This window comes from Acomys russatus, chromosome 28 (genome assembly GCF_903995435.1).
Source record: "Acomys russatus chromosome 28, mAcoRus1.1, whole genome shotgun sequence".
Taxonomy (NCBI): domain Eukaryota; kingdom Metazoa; phylum Chordata; class Mammalia; order Rodentia; family Muridae; genus Acomys; species Acomys russatus.
Window position 1 is genome coordinate 41,959,165 of NC_067164.1, and position 20,110 is coordinate 41,979,274.

General features: G+C 46.3%; 1 protein-coding gene across 1 annotated transcript in view; it reads left to right on the forward strand.

Moving 5' to 3' along the window:
* Brdt (bromodomain testis associated) overlaps positions 1 to 20,110 on the forward strand; it is a 44,747-nt gene that overhangs the window by 23,293 nt on the left and 1,344 nt on the right. Inside the window, exons 12-16 of the mRNA XM_051170303.1 lie at positions 7,986 to 8,047; positions 9,661 to 9,829; positions 16,191 to 16,288; positions 17,164 to 17,369; positions 17,830 to 18,007. Of these exons, the coding sequence (XP_051026260.1) occupies positions 7,986 to 8,047; positions 9,661 to 9,829; positions 16,191 to 16,288; positions 17,164 to 17,369; positions 17,830 to 18,007 (713 nt within the window). The remainder of the gene's footprint in view (positions 1 to 7,985; positions 8,048 to 9,660; positions 9,830 to 16,190; positions 16,289 to 17,163; positions 17,370 to 17,829; positions 18,008 to 20,110) is intronic.

A 20,110-nucleotide genomic window follows, 5' to 3' on the forward strand; every position in this document is an offset into this window, starting at 1 on the left:
AATTTCAAAGTCTGAAATGGAGGAACATGACATCTTTGCCTTCAATAAGCAGGTGAAGTATAGGGTCTTTTAATACTTTAATACTATAGTTAATAGTTAATAATGATACTAATTAAATACTTCAATACCAGTACTGCATGCTTTAAGATAGTATTAGGCTTATTAATTTCTAGTGTGTAAACTAAGAATATTTTTAGTTCCCTGAGAATAACAATAAAAATTTTTAAGGATTATAAATTGCAGAGAAAAATAAGTCAGACCACACATCAATATAGTTAAAAAAAAAAAAAGTCAAAACACCTCTGTCTTGATTATGCACACACCGTTTAAAGCACTAGATGACAAACACGTTGCCAACTTGCATTGTTTGGTGGACAACTTCTAATAAGAATCAAGCTAAGCACGCTGGGCGTGGTAACACCCAGCACTTGGGAGGCAGAGGTAGGCGGATCGCCGTGAGTTCGAGGCCAGCCTGGTCTACAAAGCGAGTCTAGGACAGCCAGGGCTACACAGAGAAGCCCTGTCTTGAAAAACAAAACAAAACAAAACAAAACAAAAAAACAAAAAAGAAAAAAGAAAAGAAAGAATCAAGCTAAGCATAGTGGCACATATTTGTAATCCCAGCATTCAGGGAGCCGAGGCTTGAATACTGTGAGTTCAAGGCCAGCATGGACTGATAATGAAGCCTGTTCTCAAAAAAACAAAAATTAACTGAAAGAATAGTAAGGTTTTGTGACTTGTTTACACTGGATGCAGTTGGATGCCATTATCCTGAGAGCCTGGGCAATAGGCACAACGTTTCTGAAAGCTTTGCTGATATATATACTTTGTTATTAAAAAGCTAATCCTTATTTTTTTTTATTTATCCACCTTTTTGGATTTGTTAAAATTATATTAGCATATGTTAATTTTATTTAATAATGGGTTTATTATGACATTTTCATGCATGTAGCTGTTGTGATTATGCTCAACACCGCCTTTTGTCCCCTCCCGTTTCTGCACGTCCCCTTCCTCTTCCCAATGGCCTCTTCTATGCATGTGTGCATGCCTGTGGGCATGTGTGCGTGTGTGCGTGTGTGTGGGCCTGTGTGAGTATGCGCATGTGCATGCCTGTGGGTATGTGTGCGTGTGTGCATGTGTGTGGGCCTGTGTGAGTATGCGCATGTGCATGCCTGTGGGCATGTGTACGTGTGTGAATGTGTGTGGACCTGTGTGAGTATGCATGTGTGCATGCCTGTGGGCCTGTGTGCGTGTGTGCATGCCTGTGGGCCTGTGTGAGTATGTATGTGTGCATGCCTGTGGGCATGTGTGCATGTGTGCATGCATGTGGGCCTGTGTGAGTATGTATGTGTGCATGCATGTGGGCCTGTGTGAATATGTATGTATGCACGCCTGTGGGCATGTGTGCGTGTGTTGCATGTGTGTGGGCCTGTGTGAGTATGCATGTGTGCATGCATGTGGGCCTGTGTGAATATGTATGTATGCACGCCTGTGGGCATGTGTGCGTGTGTTGCATGCATGTGGGCCTGTGTGAGTATGCATGTGTGCATGCATGTGGGCCTGTGTGAGTGTGCGTGTGTGCATGCATGTGGGCCTGTGTGAGTATGTATGTGTGCATGCATGTGTGCCTGTGTGAGTGTGCGTGTGTGCATGCATGTGGGCCTGTGTGAGTATGCATGTGTGCATGCATGTGGGCCTGTGTGAGTGTGCGTGTGTGCATGCATGTGGGCCTGTGTGAGTATGCATGTGTGCATGCATGTGGGCCTGTGTGCATGTGTGCATGCATGTGGGCCTGTGTGAGTATGTATGTGTGCATGCCTGTGGGCATGTGTGCGTGTGTGCATGCATGTGGGCCTGTGTGAGTATGCATGTGTGCATGCATGTGGGCCTGTGTGCATGTGTGCATGCATGTGGGCCTGTGTGCATGTGTGCATGCATGTGGGCCTGTGTGCATGTGTGCATGCATGTGGGCCTGTGTGAGTATGTATGTGTGCATGCCTGTGGGCATGTGTGCGTGTGTGCATGTGTGTGGGCCTGTGTGGGTATGCATGTGTGCATGCATGTGGGCCTGTGTGAGTATGTGTATGTGCATGCGTGTGGGCCTGTGTGCATATGTGTATTGCATGCATGTGGACCTATGTGCATGTGTGTGGGCCTGTGTGAACATTAAATGGCTTCCTTACCCAAAGTCCCAGCACTGTTCAACACGGAAGGAAGTCAGGACAGGAGCCTGCACAGGGCAGGAACCTAGAGGCAGAAGCCCATGCAGAGGCCATGGCGGGTGCTGCTTACTGGCTTGCTCCCCATGGCATCCTCAGCCTCCTTTCTTACAGAACCTAGGACCACCAGCCCAGGGATGGCTCCACCCACACTGGGCGGGGCCTTCCCACATGAACCACTAACTGAGAAAGTATCCTACAGGCTTGCCTACAGCCTGATGCTAAGAGAGATATTTTCTCAGTCGAGGCTCCCTCCTCTCCAGTGACCATAGCTTGGGTCTAATTAGCATAAACCTAGCCCCTCCCCCACAGGTAATACTGAAAGCCACATAGATGTCGTAGGTAGCTTTAGAACTGTTCACTCTGAATCACCCAAACAGCCCATTATTCTGAACCTTCAGTTTGTACTTTTTTTTTTTTTTTTTTTTTTAAGATACTCAGTTTTTTACTTGGTTAAGCAAGAACAAGTCCACAGTAAAGTACAGATCTCCAAGGGAAGTCCTGGTGAAAGTCTAAGAAATGCATTTAATTATAATTTCAAGCAAGATATTAAATCTGTTTCACGATAGAGTTCCTAATGAAATCCCAAATCTTTCTATAATGTGTATGAGGACCAGTAGGCAAAAGTAGTTTTCATTGCCAATTGCATTGTGATTGGATCACTTAAATGTTCTTTTTGAATGACGTCAGCACCAACAAACACTCATGTACAGATAAATCAAGAACATTTATTAAACATTTATATAAATATAAAACCTTTACATTTATTTTTCATATCTGTCAAAATATCAAGTGTAAAGCTGGGCATGGTGTGCATGCCTGTAATCCCAGCACTCAGGGAGGCAGAGGCAGGCAGACTGCTGTGAGTTCGAGGCCAGCCTGGTCTACAAAGAGAGTCCAAGACAGCCAGGGATACTCCGAGAAGCCTTGTCTTGAAAAAAAATAAATGTGTGTGTGTGCGTGCACGTATGATTGACATATATCTATATGTATATATATATATATGTCAATCATACATATAAAGTGTAAGATTCATGAGATAAAATAGGCTTAAAAATAAAAATTGATTCTGGCACAGCCTGTGCTGGCTGCTCTACTTTTGGGTGACATGATAAAGAGGAATGTAACCAAATGATTGAGATAACAACCCTACAGCTCATCAGCCGAGTGACTGAAAACTTCTGGCCCTCATCCCTGGGTTCTGAGGGCAGGTGGTCATCCTTACACATAGAACAAGTTCCAGGCCAGCAGAGCCTCACGAGACCCGATCTCAATTAAGTAAAGTACTAGTGCTTCTGATTGGAACCTCACAGGAAATGTTCTGAGAAAGTACTCAAGTGAGTAAGCTCAAACCCTGGGTGTGAGGGACGCTGTTTGAGGCACGTTTAACCCTGAGTGTGAGGGACGCTGTTTGAGGCACGTTTATCCCTGAGTGTGAGGGACGCTGTTTGAGGCACGTTTAACCCTGGTGTGAGGGACGCTGTTTGAGGCACGTTTAACCCTGGGTGTGAGGGACGCTGTTTGAGGCACGTTTAACCCTGAGTGTGAGGGACGCTGTTTGAGGCATGTTTAACCCTGGGTGTGAGGGATGCTGTTTGAGGCACGTTTAACCCTGAGTGTGAGGGACGCTGTTTGAGGCATGTTTAACCCTGGGTGTGAGGGACGCTGTTTGAGGCACGTTTAACCCTGGGTGTGAGGGACGCTGTTTGAGGCATGTTTAACCCTGAGTGTGAGGGACGCTGTTTGAGGCATGTTTAACCCTGGGTGTGAGGGACGCTGTTTGAGGCACGTTTAACCCTGAGTGTGAGGGACGCTGTTTGAGGCATGTTTAACCCTGGGTGTGAGGGACACTGTTTGAGGCATGTTTAACCCTGGGTGTGAGGGACGCTGTTTGAGGCATGTTTAACCCTGGGTGTGAGGGACGCTGTTTGAGGCACGTTTAACCCTGAGTGTGAGGGACGCAGTTTGAGGCACGTTTAACACTACTGACATACAGCTGACTCAAAGCAGCACCACAGTAACAGCATTAGTTGTCTTTTGCCAGTGACTTCAAAGTAGGAATAAAGTAATTGATCACTTCACCGTCATCAGGGCCTTCTGCAAAAGTACAGGTTCAACTTCTCACCTAAAATCTTTTGATTCAAAGGACTAGAAGGGTGTAGGAAGAAACGCCAAGGGTCCAGGCTTGGAATGGTCAGATAAGGACAGGTGCACACAGAGGCCCACCTTGAGGTTGGGACCTATGATAGCCATTCTTTCCCCTGCATTTTTAATTTCTTTCTATACAAGTGAGGTCTTCTTGGAGAAATAGATTGTACTGCTGTGCCTCACCCTTGGCTGCTTTAGAATGTCCTAAAAGCTTTTTATGACACCGTGTCTGAATCTGAGTCGGCATGGACGAAGGAGGCAGTATGCACAGTCTTGAAAATAAGCGAGGTTTTGGGGCCGATGCAGCTACAAGGATGGCTCAGCAGGTGAGAGCACTGGCTGCCCTTCCACAGGACCTGGGTTCAGTTCCCAGCACCCACATGTGCCTTACAGCTGTCTGTAACTCCAGGGATCTGATGCCCTCTTCTGGCCTCTACAGGCACTGGCTCACATGTCACACGTATATGTATATATACTGGCAAATAGCCATACATATGAAATAATTAAATTTTGAGGCTTCTAAGGTGCTATCATGTTTGAGATTAACTGCAGTTGTCTTTTAGTGGCTTTCCTCTTTCTAACTCAAGTTGAAAGACCCTTTGTAAAAGGAACAAGTGTTTATGACTGGTCTGTTCTTAATGTTAAAGAAACCACCAAACAATACAAGGAGCATAGCCAAAGGCTCCTGAAGGGGCCAGATTGCCTAGAATAGGACAGATTTTGAGTGTTTACAGGCCACCAGAGTGTGGTCTGGGCCTGCTGGCTCTGTAGAGTTAAGACACAGCTGCCACACAGAGTCCTGTCACTTCTGTGGACTTTTAGAGTGGGACATGCCTGGATTCTGTGTGTTGCATCACACTCTGGTTTTGTGTTGTGGGTTTCAATTCCTGTTCAACGTCTTGGGATTTTATTGCAAACTAGCTTTCTGGTGACATTCGGCATCCCTGGAGTACTGGCTCATGCGTTGATAGGTGAATAGATACCTCCTTCCCTTTTTACTGACTCTACCAACTCCAGCTATTTCTTTTAACCCTAGTGAGTTTTTTTTGTGATATTTAGAATAAAAATCATATAGTTAAATTTTTAAATTGAGTTTTTGAGAGATATGAAATGCAAGTACAACATACATCGTATGCATTTGATTTGTGTCTCCTGTGCATCGTACAGTGTGCACTTCTTAATTAGGCGTGTCTATTGTTTGAGGCCCCAGAGAGGCTAGTTGTTCATAGATATGTGGTCATGACTGTTGTCAGCTTAGCTGGTGTCTCCCAAACCTGGTTGCTCCTTATTTCTAGTTGAAATACGGTGTTAAGCTTAATAGCAAAAATGTGCCTGTATGCTTTTAATTCCCCCAACCAGAAACACAGTTATGCTTCCCCATGCTTTAGGGAGGCCCTTGCTTATGGTTAGACCGAGAAACAAAGTGCTGAGCCATCGGCTCTTATTAGTCCCCTGTTTATGTTCTGCAAAGCATTTGTGTATTAAAGAAGCTATAGTGTAGTGTTAAACACACTACATGTACTAGGTAATTCTGAAATTTCTAGTTAAAATTCTTTGCCTTTTGCTACTGTCTCCAGCTCTTGAGATTCTAATTTTTATAAGCCTAAGCATTAGTTTCATATGTCATAAGACTGAGGAGAGGGTCTTCAGTTTTTCTTAGTAAAGTACTGATGTGGTATGTTATATTTTAATTTCACTAAGGTATTCACAGTTGTAGGATATTGTAGTTTAGGTGCATGTTTGAATAACTAAAATAGATTAATAGACATGTGTATTGTTATATTAATGAAATATGTTTTTGTTCTTTGTTCAAAGCTGAAACTGTAGTTTCTCCTTTAAGTATGAAGGAGCCCTGGATCTCTACCCTGTGTGCTCAGCTTCTCCCACTCACCCCTCTACCCAACCCCAACACTAAAATCAATTTTGGCTGAGTGATACTGGTTCGTGTCATTTTAAATACTTGAATTCTTTAAATTAAAGTGCAGCTTTGAGTGCCATTTAGCAATTTAACAGTGTCCAGCATCAAATATTTTAAGAGAGAAAAGAACAGTAATTCATCCAGTGGAAACTGATGGCATTTCAGGAGGCAGAAGGTAATTATTAAAATTAGAATGTTTTAAGTTTGAATAATATTTGGTATTGCCCAGCCTGGTACCCCTAAGCCTGAATCAAGTACTGTTCAGGTGATTCTTGACAGCTGACTTGGAGCGGTGGGTCGAGGCTGTAACTATGAGGGTGTCACTTCACCGGTGAGCAGAGGCCTGTGCTAGGGATGGACCACAGACTGTGTACAGTAAACAGAAAGGAACCTTGTCAGGAAATGACAGGCAGGAAGGGCTGTTTATATTCATGTCTACAGCCAGTGTCGGCTGAACAGACCTTTCTGCAGGTAAAGGAGGCCCTGTAATGCCCGCTGGTCCCCTGGGGCGCTGCAGGGATAGAGTGCTCACTTGAGAAGTGTGCACACAGCCCTGGGTACCGTCCCAGCATCAGCGCAAACCAGGTGTGATGACAAGATCTCTCTCAGACATACCAAATTTGAAGCCATCCTGGCTGTATGAGACACTGTCTCAAAACAAACAGAAAAGAAAACCACTTTGTTCTCTAATCAAAACTGCCAAGTAATTTTCAAGTAGAGGTTAGTGATCAGATGGATCTTGTAGTTTAGCAAGGATATCAGATATTTCTTTAGAACGAATGCTTCCTCCGTACCTTCACAGATAAGTGTGTTTCTCTTGTGGTTGGTTCTCAGCGATTTCTAGCTAAGCCTCATACAGCTGCATTCATGGCTACTTAGCTGGTGTGAATTGGTACCAGTGTCTGAAAGCTTGAGCTCTGTTTTGTGACTTTCTCTTTAAACTCTCACTGGAGTTCCTTACAATGAAGGGGCACACTTGGATTTTTTTTTAACCTGAACATAATCCAGAGTGGAATTTCTGAATGGATATTTAGTCCATCATAAACAAAGAAGTTTGGGAAAATATCTTTTCCCAATTAAACAAAAGTGGGCTAATTTAAATAGGGCAAAATCTGTGACTGTCAGAGGTTGATATTACAGGAATTTTTTTTTCGAGACAGGGTCTCTCTGTGTAGCCTTGGCTGTCCTGGACTCACTTTGTAGATCAGGCTGGCCTCGAACTCACAGCGATCCACCTGCCTCTGCCTCCCGAGTGCTGGGATTAAAGGCGTGCGCCACCACCACCTGGCTAGAGGAATTCTTTTAAAGGAAGCTCCTTTCTTTTTTTCCCATGAGCCCCAGTGGTATTATTTTATTTCTTTCACTAAGAAATAGTAAGATATATTTAGGGTGTCTAGCATTTTTGATGTATGTATCATCAATAACATTGCCATGCCTGTCATCACACAAAAGCTACTCTGTTAGTATTTTTAAATATGCACAACATTACCAACCATGGTCACGTTATAACAGAGCTCCTGGGCGTGGTCTTTTGTCTACCTGAAGATGTGTGCCCTTTGACTGCTGTCCTGTGAGCAGGGCAAAGTCCCCTGGCACGTTCTTGTTTCATGCCCCTTCACTTATAATATGGGACAGTTGTAACTGGGTAGGGTTTTTTAACACTTACAAATGTTAAAATAATTATCTATATACATTTTCAGAAATATCTCCTAAATTTACTGGCATAAAGCAGAATGATTTGCCACCAAAAGGGAGTATAAAGGTAAGCTGAATCTTCAACCTCAGCATTAAAAACTGTGTGTGCGCTGGGACGGCTGCTGTGGTAGTGACAGTGTGTGTGCTGGAACGGCTGCTGTGGTAGTGACAGTGTGTGTGCTGGGACGGCTGCTGTGGTAGTGACAGTGTGTGCGCTGGGACAGCTGCTGTGGTAGTGACCGTGTGTGCGCTGGGACAGCTGCTGTGGTAGTGACAGTGTGTGCGCTGGGACAGCTGCTGTGGTAGTGACAGTGTGTGCGCTGGGACAGCTGCTGTGGTAGTGACCGTGTGTGCGCTGGGATGGCTGCTGTGGTAGTGACTGGGTGTGCGCTGGGACGGCTGCTGTGGTAGTGACAGTGTGTGCTGGGACGGCTGCTGTGGTAGTGACAGTGTGTGCTGGGACGGCTGCTGTGGTAGTGACAGTGTGTGCTGGGACAGCTGCTGTGGTAGTGACTGTGTGTGTGCGCTGGGACAGCTGCTGTGGTAGTGACAGTGTGTGCGCTGGGACAGCTGCTGTGGTAGTGACAGTGTGTGCGCTGGGACAGCTGCTGTGGTAGTGACAGTGTGTGCTGGGACAGCTGCTGTGGTAGTGACAGTGTGTGCGCTGGGACAGCTGCTGTGGTAGTGACAGTGTGTGCGCTGGGACAGCTGTTGTGGTAGTGACAGTGTGTGTGCTGGGACAGCTGCTGTGGTAGTGACAGTATGTGCGCTGGGACAGCTGCTGTGGTAGTGACCGTGTGTGCGCTGGGACAGCTGCTGTGGTAGTGACAGTGTGTGCGCTGGGACGGCTGCTGTGGTAGTGACAGTGTGTGCTGGAACAGCTGCTGTGGTAGTGACAGTGTTTGCGCTGGGACGGCTGCTGTGGTAGTGACAGTGTGTGTGCTGGGACAGCTGCTGTGGTAGTGACAGTGTGTGCGCTGTGATGGCTGCTGTGGTAGTGACAGTGTGTGCGCTGGGACGGCTGCTGTGGTAGTGACAGTGTGTGCGCTGGGACAGCTGCTGTGGTAGTGACTTTAAAGCATTGTGAGGGGTGAAGATCATGGTTATGCACATAAATGCTGTCAGCACTGAGGAAGCAGAGGAAGGAGAACCACAGGTTTGAGCTAGACTGAGTTATAAAGTGAGCGACTCAAAAAGAAAATTAAAAAGTCACATTTTTATTGTTCACATTAAAGTGTCACCACTTCCAGTCATTAGCTAGGCACTCAAAGACTTCCTCTAAAGGATGCTGCCTACACAGACGACTTGCTTCCTCCTTCTAACAAGGTATGACCGTTCTACAGGGTGAGTGAGTGGTTAAGTAGAATGAATTCTAGAGCTTTCAGCTCAGCCTCAGTGTTATGACTACAAAGAGGCCGCCTCAGTGCACAGAGCAGAAGCCTGTGCAGAAGCTGTAAACCAAAACCAGGAGAACAGCCCTCAGGGGTCTGGGATGTGAGGCGACAGGTGTCCAGCAAGCTATTTACTCTGTCTAAACCTTGGTCTCCTCATCTGCAGGGTCCCTCCTAGCAGGCCCTGGTGACTTAGGCCGTGCATTTTGAAGTGGTGTCATTAAAGCATTGTGAGTCTGTGTTCTCTTGTGCGGTTAGAACCCTGAGGGATAACTTGGTCTTTGTCTAGCAGATACAGTCCTCTGTGGAAGGCAGAGCCTCTGCTGAGCCTCCTCTTGCTCAGCAGGCTCCGGCACCATGTGGAGCACCAGGAAAGCACTCCCAAGAGATGAATGGCTGCCATGTGTCAGCGCAGGCCATGGAGAACATGGAATGTGTGCACACGCAGGCTCTTTCAGGTAAGGAGCACAAGTAAGCCAGTGTGGCTGAGAGCTGAGCTCCTAAGGCCACATGTGAGAGCATGAAGGGCATTGTCAGTGCTACCCATCCAAGAATCGTTGAATGAGCCAGGTCCAGGGGGGACTGGGCACTAAAGCACACTATTGGAAACTGTGCAAGCACTCATTGTATGTGTATGATTTATACTCAGTTTCTTTGAGTAATAGATGATGAAAAATCTCTTGTGCTACCCAAATCCAGCACCATTTTAAGCTACTTTGATAAATGCTGCTCTAATACCTATGTGGGAAAAGTGCAGTGGTGTTGGGGAAACAAAGTAGGGTTTTTTTTCTGTTTCGCTTTTGAGTCAGAGTCACATGCATTCCAGACTCTCCTTGAACTCACTGTGTACCCCGGGATGACTGGGCAGCGCACAAGGCTTTTGATTCTCTGTTTTTGCTTCCAGTGCAAGCCTCTGTGCTATTCTGTTTTGTCTGTAACTCAAGTTACAGCTCATTCTTGGGGAGAAGGAAATGGAAATCAGAGAAAACATAGATTGGGGGCAAGGCTTGTAGTTCAATGGTAGAGAAAACATAGACTGGGGACGAGCTTTTGTAGGAGGCAGATTCTACAAGCTGAGAGCTGGTGCGCCCTGGCCATTTGCTTCAGTGAAGACATGAGAAATAGCTGGGCTCTCTAACACAAACACAGAGCGTTTCTAAAGCAGTCGCAGAGTTATTTCTTTCATTCAAAAGATTTGAATGTTGGAAGGTGATTAGTAAACACTGAGCAGAGAAGCAAACAGCTGCTGTTTGTCCAGTGTGACTGTAGCCAGATGGCGAGGGCAGTGCCCCTGAGAAGGAGGGGAACAACGGCAAGAGCAATCGAGATGGCCCCATTCCCATTTTAACCCTGACTTGACAAGACAAACTCAATACCCAAATCTTCAGAAAGGCTAAAACCCTGTTGTGGGTGGTGAGTGAGGCAGTTAGTTTCTCTAGGTATGTTATTGTAAGGATTTTTTTAAATTAATTTATTCATATTACATCTCGATTGTTAGCCCTTCCTCTATTTCCTCCCATTCTTCCCTCCCTCCCATTTTTCTCCTTCTCCCCTCCCCTATGTCTGTGACTGAAGGAGACCTCCCCCCCTATATATGCTCTCAGAATATCAAGTCTCTTTTTGGTAACTTGCTATCCTTCCTCTGAGTGCCACCAGGTCTCCCCATCCAGGGGACATGGTCAGAAAAGGGGCACCAGAGTTCATGTGAGAGTCAGATCTCACTCTCCACTCAACGGTGGAGAATATCCTGTTCATCCACATAACAGGGACATATGCTCAACCATGTTCATAGCTGCTTTATACATAATAGCCAGAACATGGAAACAGCCTAAGTGTCCGTCAGTAGAAGAATGGACTAAGAAACTGTGGTATATTTACAGGATGGAATACTACTCAGCTATTAAAAACGAGGAATTCCCGAAATTTGTGGACAAATGGATTGATCTAGAAATTATCATATTGTAAGGATTTTAGCTATAGGTGGCAGTATGCCCAAGGGAAAGGAAATTGTAGATGTGTAGAAACTGTAAAACTAGGAAGTTTACTTTTCTAGAGCTTAATTTCAATGCAAATCAATTTTTGCTTTAAAATTACCTTAAATTTAACTGATTACCAAATTTTGAGGGGACAAGTCTTCACTATGTAGCTCAGGCTGGCCTAGAATTCAGTATGTAAACCAGATGGGCTCAAGCTCGCTAGTCTCCGCCCTATATGTGTAGGGATTAAAGGCTTGCCACCACCACATTGAGAGATTAACAATTTTTGTTCTGGAAATTTCTTGTTGAAAAAATAGTTTAATATTAACTTTTTTTAAACCCTCTCTGACATCTCCACATGAATTTTTTATCTCATTAAGTTGAAAATTTTGCCATACAGAATAACAAAAATTATTATTATAGTCTACCCTTTGTCCATATCATAAACATCATCATCAAATTATATCCAGCTGTTAAAAACAGACAGTGAACTGCCGTATGAATGTGGATTATCATGGAAATAAAAGGTAAATCAGAGAAGGGGCGGAGCTAGTGAAAGCAGAAACAACCAGGTAAAAGTCAGCTGAGCGAGGGCAAAGCTGGAGGGACAAGGAGGACGAGGATGGCAGGTGGACGTCACCGGAGCTGAGCTGTGGAGGTAAAAGACTTCCCTTAGACAGCCAGGGCTGGCATTCCAAATGGAAGAAGAGAATGTGGGAGGGCTTTTAGGAAACAAACCTCAACAGGACTAGAGCTCTGGCTTGGGTAACAGGGATGTAGAAGTAAACATGGACAAGTCAGCGAGGGCAGATCACAGAGAACCTGGCAACCAAATGCTTTGGGCGCGCGTGGGGGTGAGGGCATAGCTAGCGGGCAACGGAGGGAGGGCTGAGCAGGGACTGTGCTGGGGCACTGAACTGCCTGTAGCAGGGAGGCTGAGGGGTAGAGCTCAGAGAGCAGTCGGGGATGACAAGGACAAGGTGTTACAGTTGTGTGGGGAATGAAGTAAGTGGCAGGAAGGAAGGGAGCTGAAAGGCTTGACAGGTAAACTGAGGACTGCACATGTGCGGTGGCTGGGGTGGGGTGGCTCAGGCTGGCTCAAGGAAGCAGACATGGAACAGAGAGCAAGGAGTTTCATATGCTTGATGTGTCAATGGCCACTTTCATGAAATCGTCTCTCAGCGTCAGCCCTTGCTGCCACCCACCCTCTTGGCTGTCCTCCCTCCCTGGACATCCCTTACCTTTTTGGATGACTGCCTTTAAAAAGACGTTCTTAACGTTTGTTTTCTTTTGAGACGGGGTTGTAGCCCACTTTAGTGTCAAACTCACAATCCTTCTACCTTAATGTCCCAAGTGCTGGGAAAACAGGTGTGTGCCACTGCTTTCCAGCGAGCTGCTTTTCCTTTAATTCCAGAGCTTTCTACCCAGGCTTGCTGAACAAGTACTGATGCTCCTTCCAAAATGATGTACTTAGCACAGCCTCCCTGTTTACCTGGTGTGCTGTGTGTCTTCACTATTCTCTAGCGGTCATGGTATGGAAAAGGCTGAGGAAAAATGGGCTGTACACTGATTGAGGGTAATCTTGCTTTTTCTGTTGTTATTTGCACAAATGTATCTGGCCCAGGCATGCTTATGCAATGCTAGTGAGCATCTTTACTCAAATATCATATAATCGTTGCAAACCATGTAAAAACAAAATTCCCACGTTTCACTCGCCCGATTTTAAAACGGAATTTGCTTATAATTTAAATGTTATATCATGTGAGTGTTTGCCTGTGTGCCGTGTTCATGCCTAGTGCCCACAGAGGCTAGAAGAGGCTGTCAGATCCCCTGGAACTAGAGTTATAAATGATTGTTTATCACCGTGTGGATGATGGGAACTGAGCCACAGTCCTCTGGAAGAACAACCAGTGCCTTTACCAGCTGAGCTATCTCTCCAGCTGCTCAACCCTCACTCAGATTTTAATCTTTTCCTTTTTAATTAGTGATAAATAACACTGTTACCACTTAACAACAAGTTGGGAATCATTCTAGAATTTTCTTTACTTTGGACAGACACTGTATGTCGTTCTGCGCTTTCAGCTTTTCCTTTTTCATTCCTTGCTGACTTAAGAACGTGCATGCATGTTGGGCTGCGCAGGGTCTGCATTTAAGATCTGTTCATCTGGGCATGGTGTCGCACACCTTTAATCCCAGCACTCGGGAGGCAGAGGCAGGCGGATCATTGTGAGTTCGAGGCCAGCCTGGTCTACAAAGTGAGTCCAGGACAGTCAAGGAAACACAGAGAGACCCTGTCTTGGGGAAAAAAAAAAAAAAGACCTGTCCTTCAGCCCCTCAACAGGGCTTGCTCTTCCTGTGCTCTCTGTCTCTAGCTCTTTTAGCCTTGTCTTGAAGACAAATGGGGTTTAGTCAGGGGCCGAGGTTAGACGCTTGGGCCTAGGCCCATACAGCAAATGAGCAAGTACAATGGTGTGAGTTAGACTCAGCTAATAAAGGCAGTTTTGTTTTCTCTTCTCTGTGCTTTTGATCAACCAATCAAAATTGTTCATAGTTCAAACTGGATTATTGTATTGTGTCACACCGTCCTGCTCCCCCGGTCCCGCTTGAACCTCCCCCTGCATGTCTCCCTCCAGCCCCACTTGAACCTCCCCCTGCATGTCTTCCCCCTCTCCCTGCCCCACTTGTCCTCTTCCTCTATTAAAAAAATCCACTGCGTCCTTCAGCGTGCTCTGGGGGGCGTACTGCTGTGGCCATCCACTAGAGCGTGGGCAAGCCATCAGTAGCCACATTACCAAACAAATATGACTCCATGCACAGGGGCTGCCAGCAGCCGAGAGCTCTTCAGCTAGGGAGGGCCTGGCTGAAATGCTGGCTGGTTTGATCTGGTGAAGGTTTTGTTCAGACAACCACTGTGAGTTCCTGGATTCAGTGTCTGTGTGTCTAGAAGACAGCCCTGCACAGCGCTCCTCCCCATCCGTGTCCTGTCCCTGGTGCTCCTCTTCTGTGCTATTCCCTAAGGGAACTGAGCTCACAGTGGCTAGCTGAGGAAGGCTCTGTCAGGAGAACCAGTCAGGAGGAAGGCCTCTGGGCAGTGAGGGAGCTTTAGCTTGAGGGAGTGCGGGGTGGCCTTGAGCTTAGCTGGGGTTGAGACAATGGGGGTTGTGTCCCTTCCCATGGGGAAAGGGAGCCTCGGGCTTGTAAGTGACCAGGTAATCCACTGCACTTGGTTAAAATAAAGACAGTCAAGAGTCGAAGAGCTAGATTTTAACTCACTAAGCTTAATGATAAAAGAAAGACAAGGACAGGAAGCTATGGAGAGAGAAACAGGGAGTGAGCGCCCCACCGCAGACCTCTGGGTTTTTAAATCAGAGGTATCTGAATTGCAGGAGCCACACCCAGGACACTTCAGGGGACTTGTCTCCAGGGCAGCTTTGATATGTGTTTCTGCAAAAAGCCAGCTTTTGACTCCTTTTGGCCTAAAGTCCATACGGTTTGCTTTGGAAGTGCCCCTGCAAGGAGCTAGCCTTTTATACATTTTGGTCTTGTGGGCTGTTGCTAGCAGGGGGAACGCCTGCCTATTTCCAAGCAGGAGGCTTACAGGGAGGGGACGTCTCTTCCACCTACAGACAAAGGCCCACAAACAGCTTCTCCTCTGTGGCCTTTGATGTCCTCAGACATGAGCTTTTGATCACGTTCACACTGCCAGGCATGACTTCCTCCTGTGGAGCAGGCCTCAGATCCAGTCAGGAAGCTGTAGGTTATCCCACCGCAGTCACACCACTGCTGGTATGTCTCGCGTGGCAGGTGGGCATTATATAGGATGCCCTGTCCTGCCCTGTCTTTACTTCTTCGCTGGCTCCTGAGACAGTGTCACACTTTGCCTCCCTGGAAGCCTTTATTGCTCTGTTCTTTTGGACTTTGCAGGGGGAAGGCAGACTTTTTTATGAGTAGCTTAGCCTAATCCAGATCCACCTCTGGAGCTAGAACCAGTCTACAAGGTGGAGAATTTCACCAGGCCTAGCTAACTAACACTGTGGTGTGTCAGCCATGATGTCACCTCTCCTTCATGGTTCAAAAAAGGACAAAAACAAAAACATAAAAAACACAAAGGGTGTGCTGGCACACACCTGTAATCCCAGCACTTGGGAGGCAGAGGCAGGCGGATCTCTGTGAGTTCGAGGCCAGCCCCATCTTCAAAGAGAGTCCAGGACAGCCAAGGCTACACAGAGAAACCCTGTCTGGAAAAACCAACAAAATAAAACAAAAAACAAAGGTCACCTTCAAGTGAGAAATGCTTTCTTTTATAGCATAATCCAAAGAATAATATATAACGATGCAAAGAAAACTTAGTCATTTTATTTCATATATGTGTACATGCACGCGCGCGCGTGTGTGTGTGTGTGTGTGTGTGTGTGTGTGTGTGTTTAATTACTTTTTTCTCTTTTTTCTTAATCAGGATCTTATAAGCAGAACATGCTGACCCTGAACTTAGACCCTCAGCCTCAGCCTCTAGACCGTCGGGTTAAAGGTGGAGTGTGCTACTATAGCTGGCTATTTTTATGATATCTGATGTTGGAATGTGCCCCACTATAGCTGGCTATTTTTATGATATCTGATGTTGGAATGTGCCCCACTATAGCTGGCTATTTTTATGATATCTGATGTTGGAATGTGCCCCACTATAGCTGGCTATTTTTATGATATCTGATGTTGGAATGTGCCCCACTATAGCTGGCTATTTTATTTTTAAGATATCTGACATGGAAGGAAAAAGAAAATTAAACTCCAGATAAGTACCCTGAAGTGTTTCCGTTATGCCTATCTAAAGAGTTTGTGCTTCTAGGTGATTCCAAACAATTCTTGAGTGGCCTCACTATGGAGCACACCTCAGCTGAGAATCACACAGCAGTGGGGCCTGATTGTCACACTCCTGTGCAGAAGGTAAAAACAACAGTTTTCTCAAATGTCGAGAGGACATGATTTAATATGAATTACATGAAAGATGTCTAAACACTAACTTAAATAAGACAAGACCCCCAAGCCTAACTTCTGCTTATGTTCAAAGACAAAAGTACACAAATGTATCTCCTGCCTGCTATACTCAGTCTCTGACTGCCCATGGCCGTGCTGCAGGACCGTCTTTAGAGTCTGTACCAGAGTTGCTTATTCTGCAGAGCACACGCTGCCAGCGTTGTTTTCAACCTGCCTGCTAGATGTTTGGGGCACTTTAACTCTGCTTCTGCTCTAGGACTCGGGGACTAGGTTTCAGACTATGAAGACGCTGCATCGCTCGTGCCTCCCTAGGCGTGGTGAGGGCACAAGCCTCGGCCTTACTGCTTCTTTCTTTTTAAAGATTTATTGTTCTTATTACAAATGCATTTGCATGCAGCGTCCTCAGAGGCTAGAAGAAGGGGTATCAGATCCCCTGAGACTAGAATTGCAGGTGACTGTGAACCCCCATGAGTGTGCTGGGAATTGAACCTGGGCCTGCGTAAGAGTAGCTAGTGCTTTTAACCACTGAGCCGACGCTCCTGCCCCGCCTTTTCTTAGTGCTTAAGATAGTTGACTGGGCACAAAATCTAACAGTTCACCCTGCTAACGAGCAGAAGTAAACTACAGTGAAATCATTTGTAACCTTGTTATTTTAGTTTGATTTTAGGTAGAGTTTAAATACCTGTTTTCCCCACACTGACATCAAAGTCCACAAAAGTTTTCACAACCTCTGCCTGTCTGTTACTGAGTCAGAAGAGACCGTTTTCCTTCCAAAGAATTGGTTGGCACCTAACATAGGCTGAATCAATATTTGTTTATTTTAGGATATAAAGATCAAGAATGCAGACTCTTGGAAAAGCTTAGGCAAGCCTGTGAAAGCATCAAGTGTACTGAAATCGTCGGATGAGCTGTTCAACCAGTTTAGAAAAGCTGCGATGGAGAAGGAAGTAAAAGCTCGGACGCAGGGGCAGATGCGGCAACACATGGAGCATCAGCCAAAGGAGCCGAGAGCGTTGCAGGAAAGCCCAAGGTGTGTGACGCTGCCGTCTAGTCGGACACACAGCACACTGTGACCACAAGAAGTGGCCTCCCGAGGGCGCGGTGTGCAGGGCCACAGACTCTAAGCCGCTGTTGTCACGCTGTTGTTGTTCTTGTTGTCACCAACATAGGTCACCCCATGAAAAGCCTGTCGCATCGGAAGTAAAGCTCGGGGCTTGGGATGTAGCTCAGGGCAGTGTGTGAGGTCCTGTATTAGATCCCCGTGTGTAGTCCTTGCCTGGAACCCCCGCGGTGGGGAAGGGCAAGGCAAGAGTGTCAGAATTTCAGTGTCATCCGTAGCTGTCTAGGGAAAAGAGCAAAGACAGAGCAAAGGGAGGGCGCGAAGGAAGGCTTGACAGCCCAGCATGTCGCTTTTTCTTGTTTAATCATGTCTTTGTAATAAAAAATTTAAGGAACCTGAAACTTACTTTGTGCCATCCTGTTTCTTTAAGGGAGCTTGGAAATGGATTGGCTCTAGAATCTCCATCAGATAAAATGCACAGCGAGCATCCAGGAGAGGAACAGAAGGAACAGCAGCCACCAGAAGCTCAGGACCAAAGCAAACTCTGGCTTCTCAAAGACCGGAATTTAGCGAGGGAGAAAGAGCAGGAGCGGAGACGCAGAGAGGCAGTGAGTACCTGAACTGGCTGCCACAGCTCTGTCGTGTCACAGTGTTCAGGGTGCTCCCAGACACAGCAGTGTCACCTCTTCGGTGAGGATCAGGTTCCAAAGTAAGAGCCTAAAATACAGATTTCATAATCAAAAGAAGCAAGCTTGGGGCTGGAGAGCTGCCTTAGTGGTTAAGAGCTCTTCTTGTTCTTGCAAAGGACCCAGGTTCAATTCCCAGCACCCACATGGAAGTTCACCACTGCCTCAGGACCAGGCGTGCATGTGATGCACACACGTATGTGTAGGCAAAGCACTTGTATGAATAAAGTAAATTTAAAACAAACTAACAAACAAAAAACCCAAGCTTACTATAGTGCAAATGAACCTTAAAACCAGTAGGCTGCCTGCCTGGGCTCAAAGCCCAGGCTCTGCTCGTTACTAGATTTAGCTCCTGGCGGTTTATTTAATCTTCCTGTGACTTGAGTTCTTCATTTTAAAAAGGGAGTAGCTGTTCCCTGTTAGGAAGTAAATTAGCATACATTGAGCAGATAAAGAAAATGACTGTGAAGTTATTGCTGTCGACTGTTGCTACCCTGTTGTCCTGCTCAGGGTCTCTCCAAGTGACAGCTTGATAGCACAAACTCAGAGATCCCTCCAGGGGCAGCACAACTGCGCTTGGGACTGCCGTGCTCCTGCCTGGGTGTCAGTGTTGCTTGCCATGTCTGTTTCTTCCAGTGAGGACACTGATAACACACTGAAAAACCATTCCAGGCAAATCTGCCTGTGAGCCCATGAGTGTAACTGGAGTTGTTCACAGGAGCAAGCGTGGCTGGATGAGGGATCATTTACAGGGACATCACAGCTTATGGACATCAGTATACTGGAGTCGCCCCCACCAGCTGCTTCTACATCCTCAGTGAGGGGAAGGGGTCTCATCCATCTTTGAGGAAGGAAATGTCTAATCTTGTGAGGGGGTTGTGTGCATCGTAGCTGCTGCTCTGATTTCAAATGGCAATCTGCCGTGCCCAAAGGTCACTAGCAACACCAGCACTTCACTGTAAACCTGAGTTCCCTAAGTCCCTAGTATGGGGCTGGGGCGGTGCTCAGTGGGTGGAGCACTTGCTGTGCAAGGGTGAAGACCAGAGTGCAGATCCCAAGAACCTACAGAAATGCAGGGTCAGCACTAAGACCTGCTGGCCAGCTAGACAAGCCGCATCAATGAGCTCTGCATTCAATTGAGAGAGCCTGCCTCAGTGTTAAAGATACTTAATGCCAGTCTCTGGCTTCCACATGCATAGACACACACACACACACACACACACACACACACACACACACACACACACACAGAGCTCGTAGCTTACATTAGCACTCACTCTTTGTGTTGTACCTTCCATGTTTATACATTTTATTACTGTGTGTAAATTATAACTAGTTTCATTACAAACACACCTTGGTCATAGTCACACCCCACAACATACAGCATTGACCAAACCCTTCCCCTTGGTCTCTTTGCCAAATAGATTTTCCCTTCTGTTTTCATGACTTTCACAGACATGTAGCTTTTCTTTCTGAGTCTGGTGTGTTTTGCTGAACATGATGGTTTTAAGAATTTCCTATGATCTGTTAGCGTCAGACGCAGCCTGCCATTCTTTGTACGCTGAACAGACAGGCCTTTTGTTACCCTCCTGGCAGGTCACAGTGCTGAGTCTTCATCGCTTTCACTTCACAGCTAGTGAAAATGCCAGCTCTCATCCACGCAGCGGCTGGCTACAGACTGTGGCTTTGCCCGTCACTATGTACTGCTGCCCTGGGGGAAGGGGGTGCAGCCCTTTTCAGTTTTAATGTCTATTACTTCAGATGGCAAGGAATACTTAGGAGACTCTTGAAGGGCGTCCTTGGAGGCACAAGGCCACAGATCTGAACTCAAGCCGTTTCTTAGTAAATCCCAGCTTGACTTGACAAAAGAAGCTTGAGAAGCCACGACCACACTTCTTCTGTGTGGCCTGGCGTTTTGGCACTTTAGCACCTTTCTTTAAGATTGCAGATGAGTGAACACCGTCACCAGGGCTGCCCTGCGCCTTTGTCCTCTTCTCATAAGCTGTTTTGTGGAGAACACCCTCA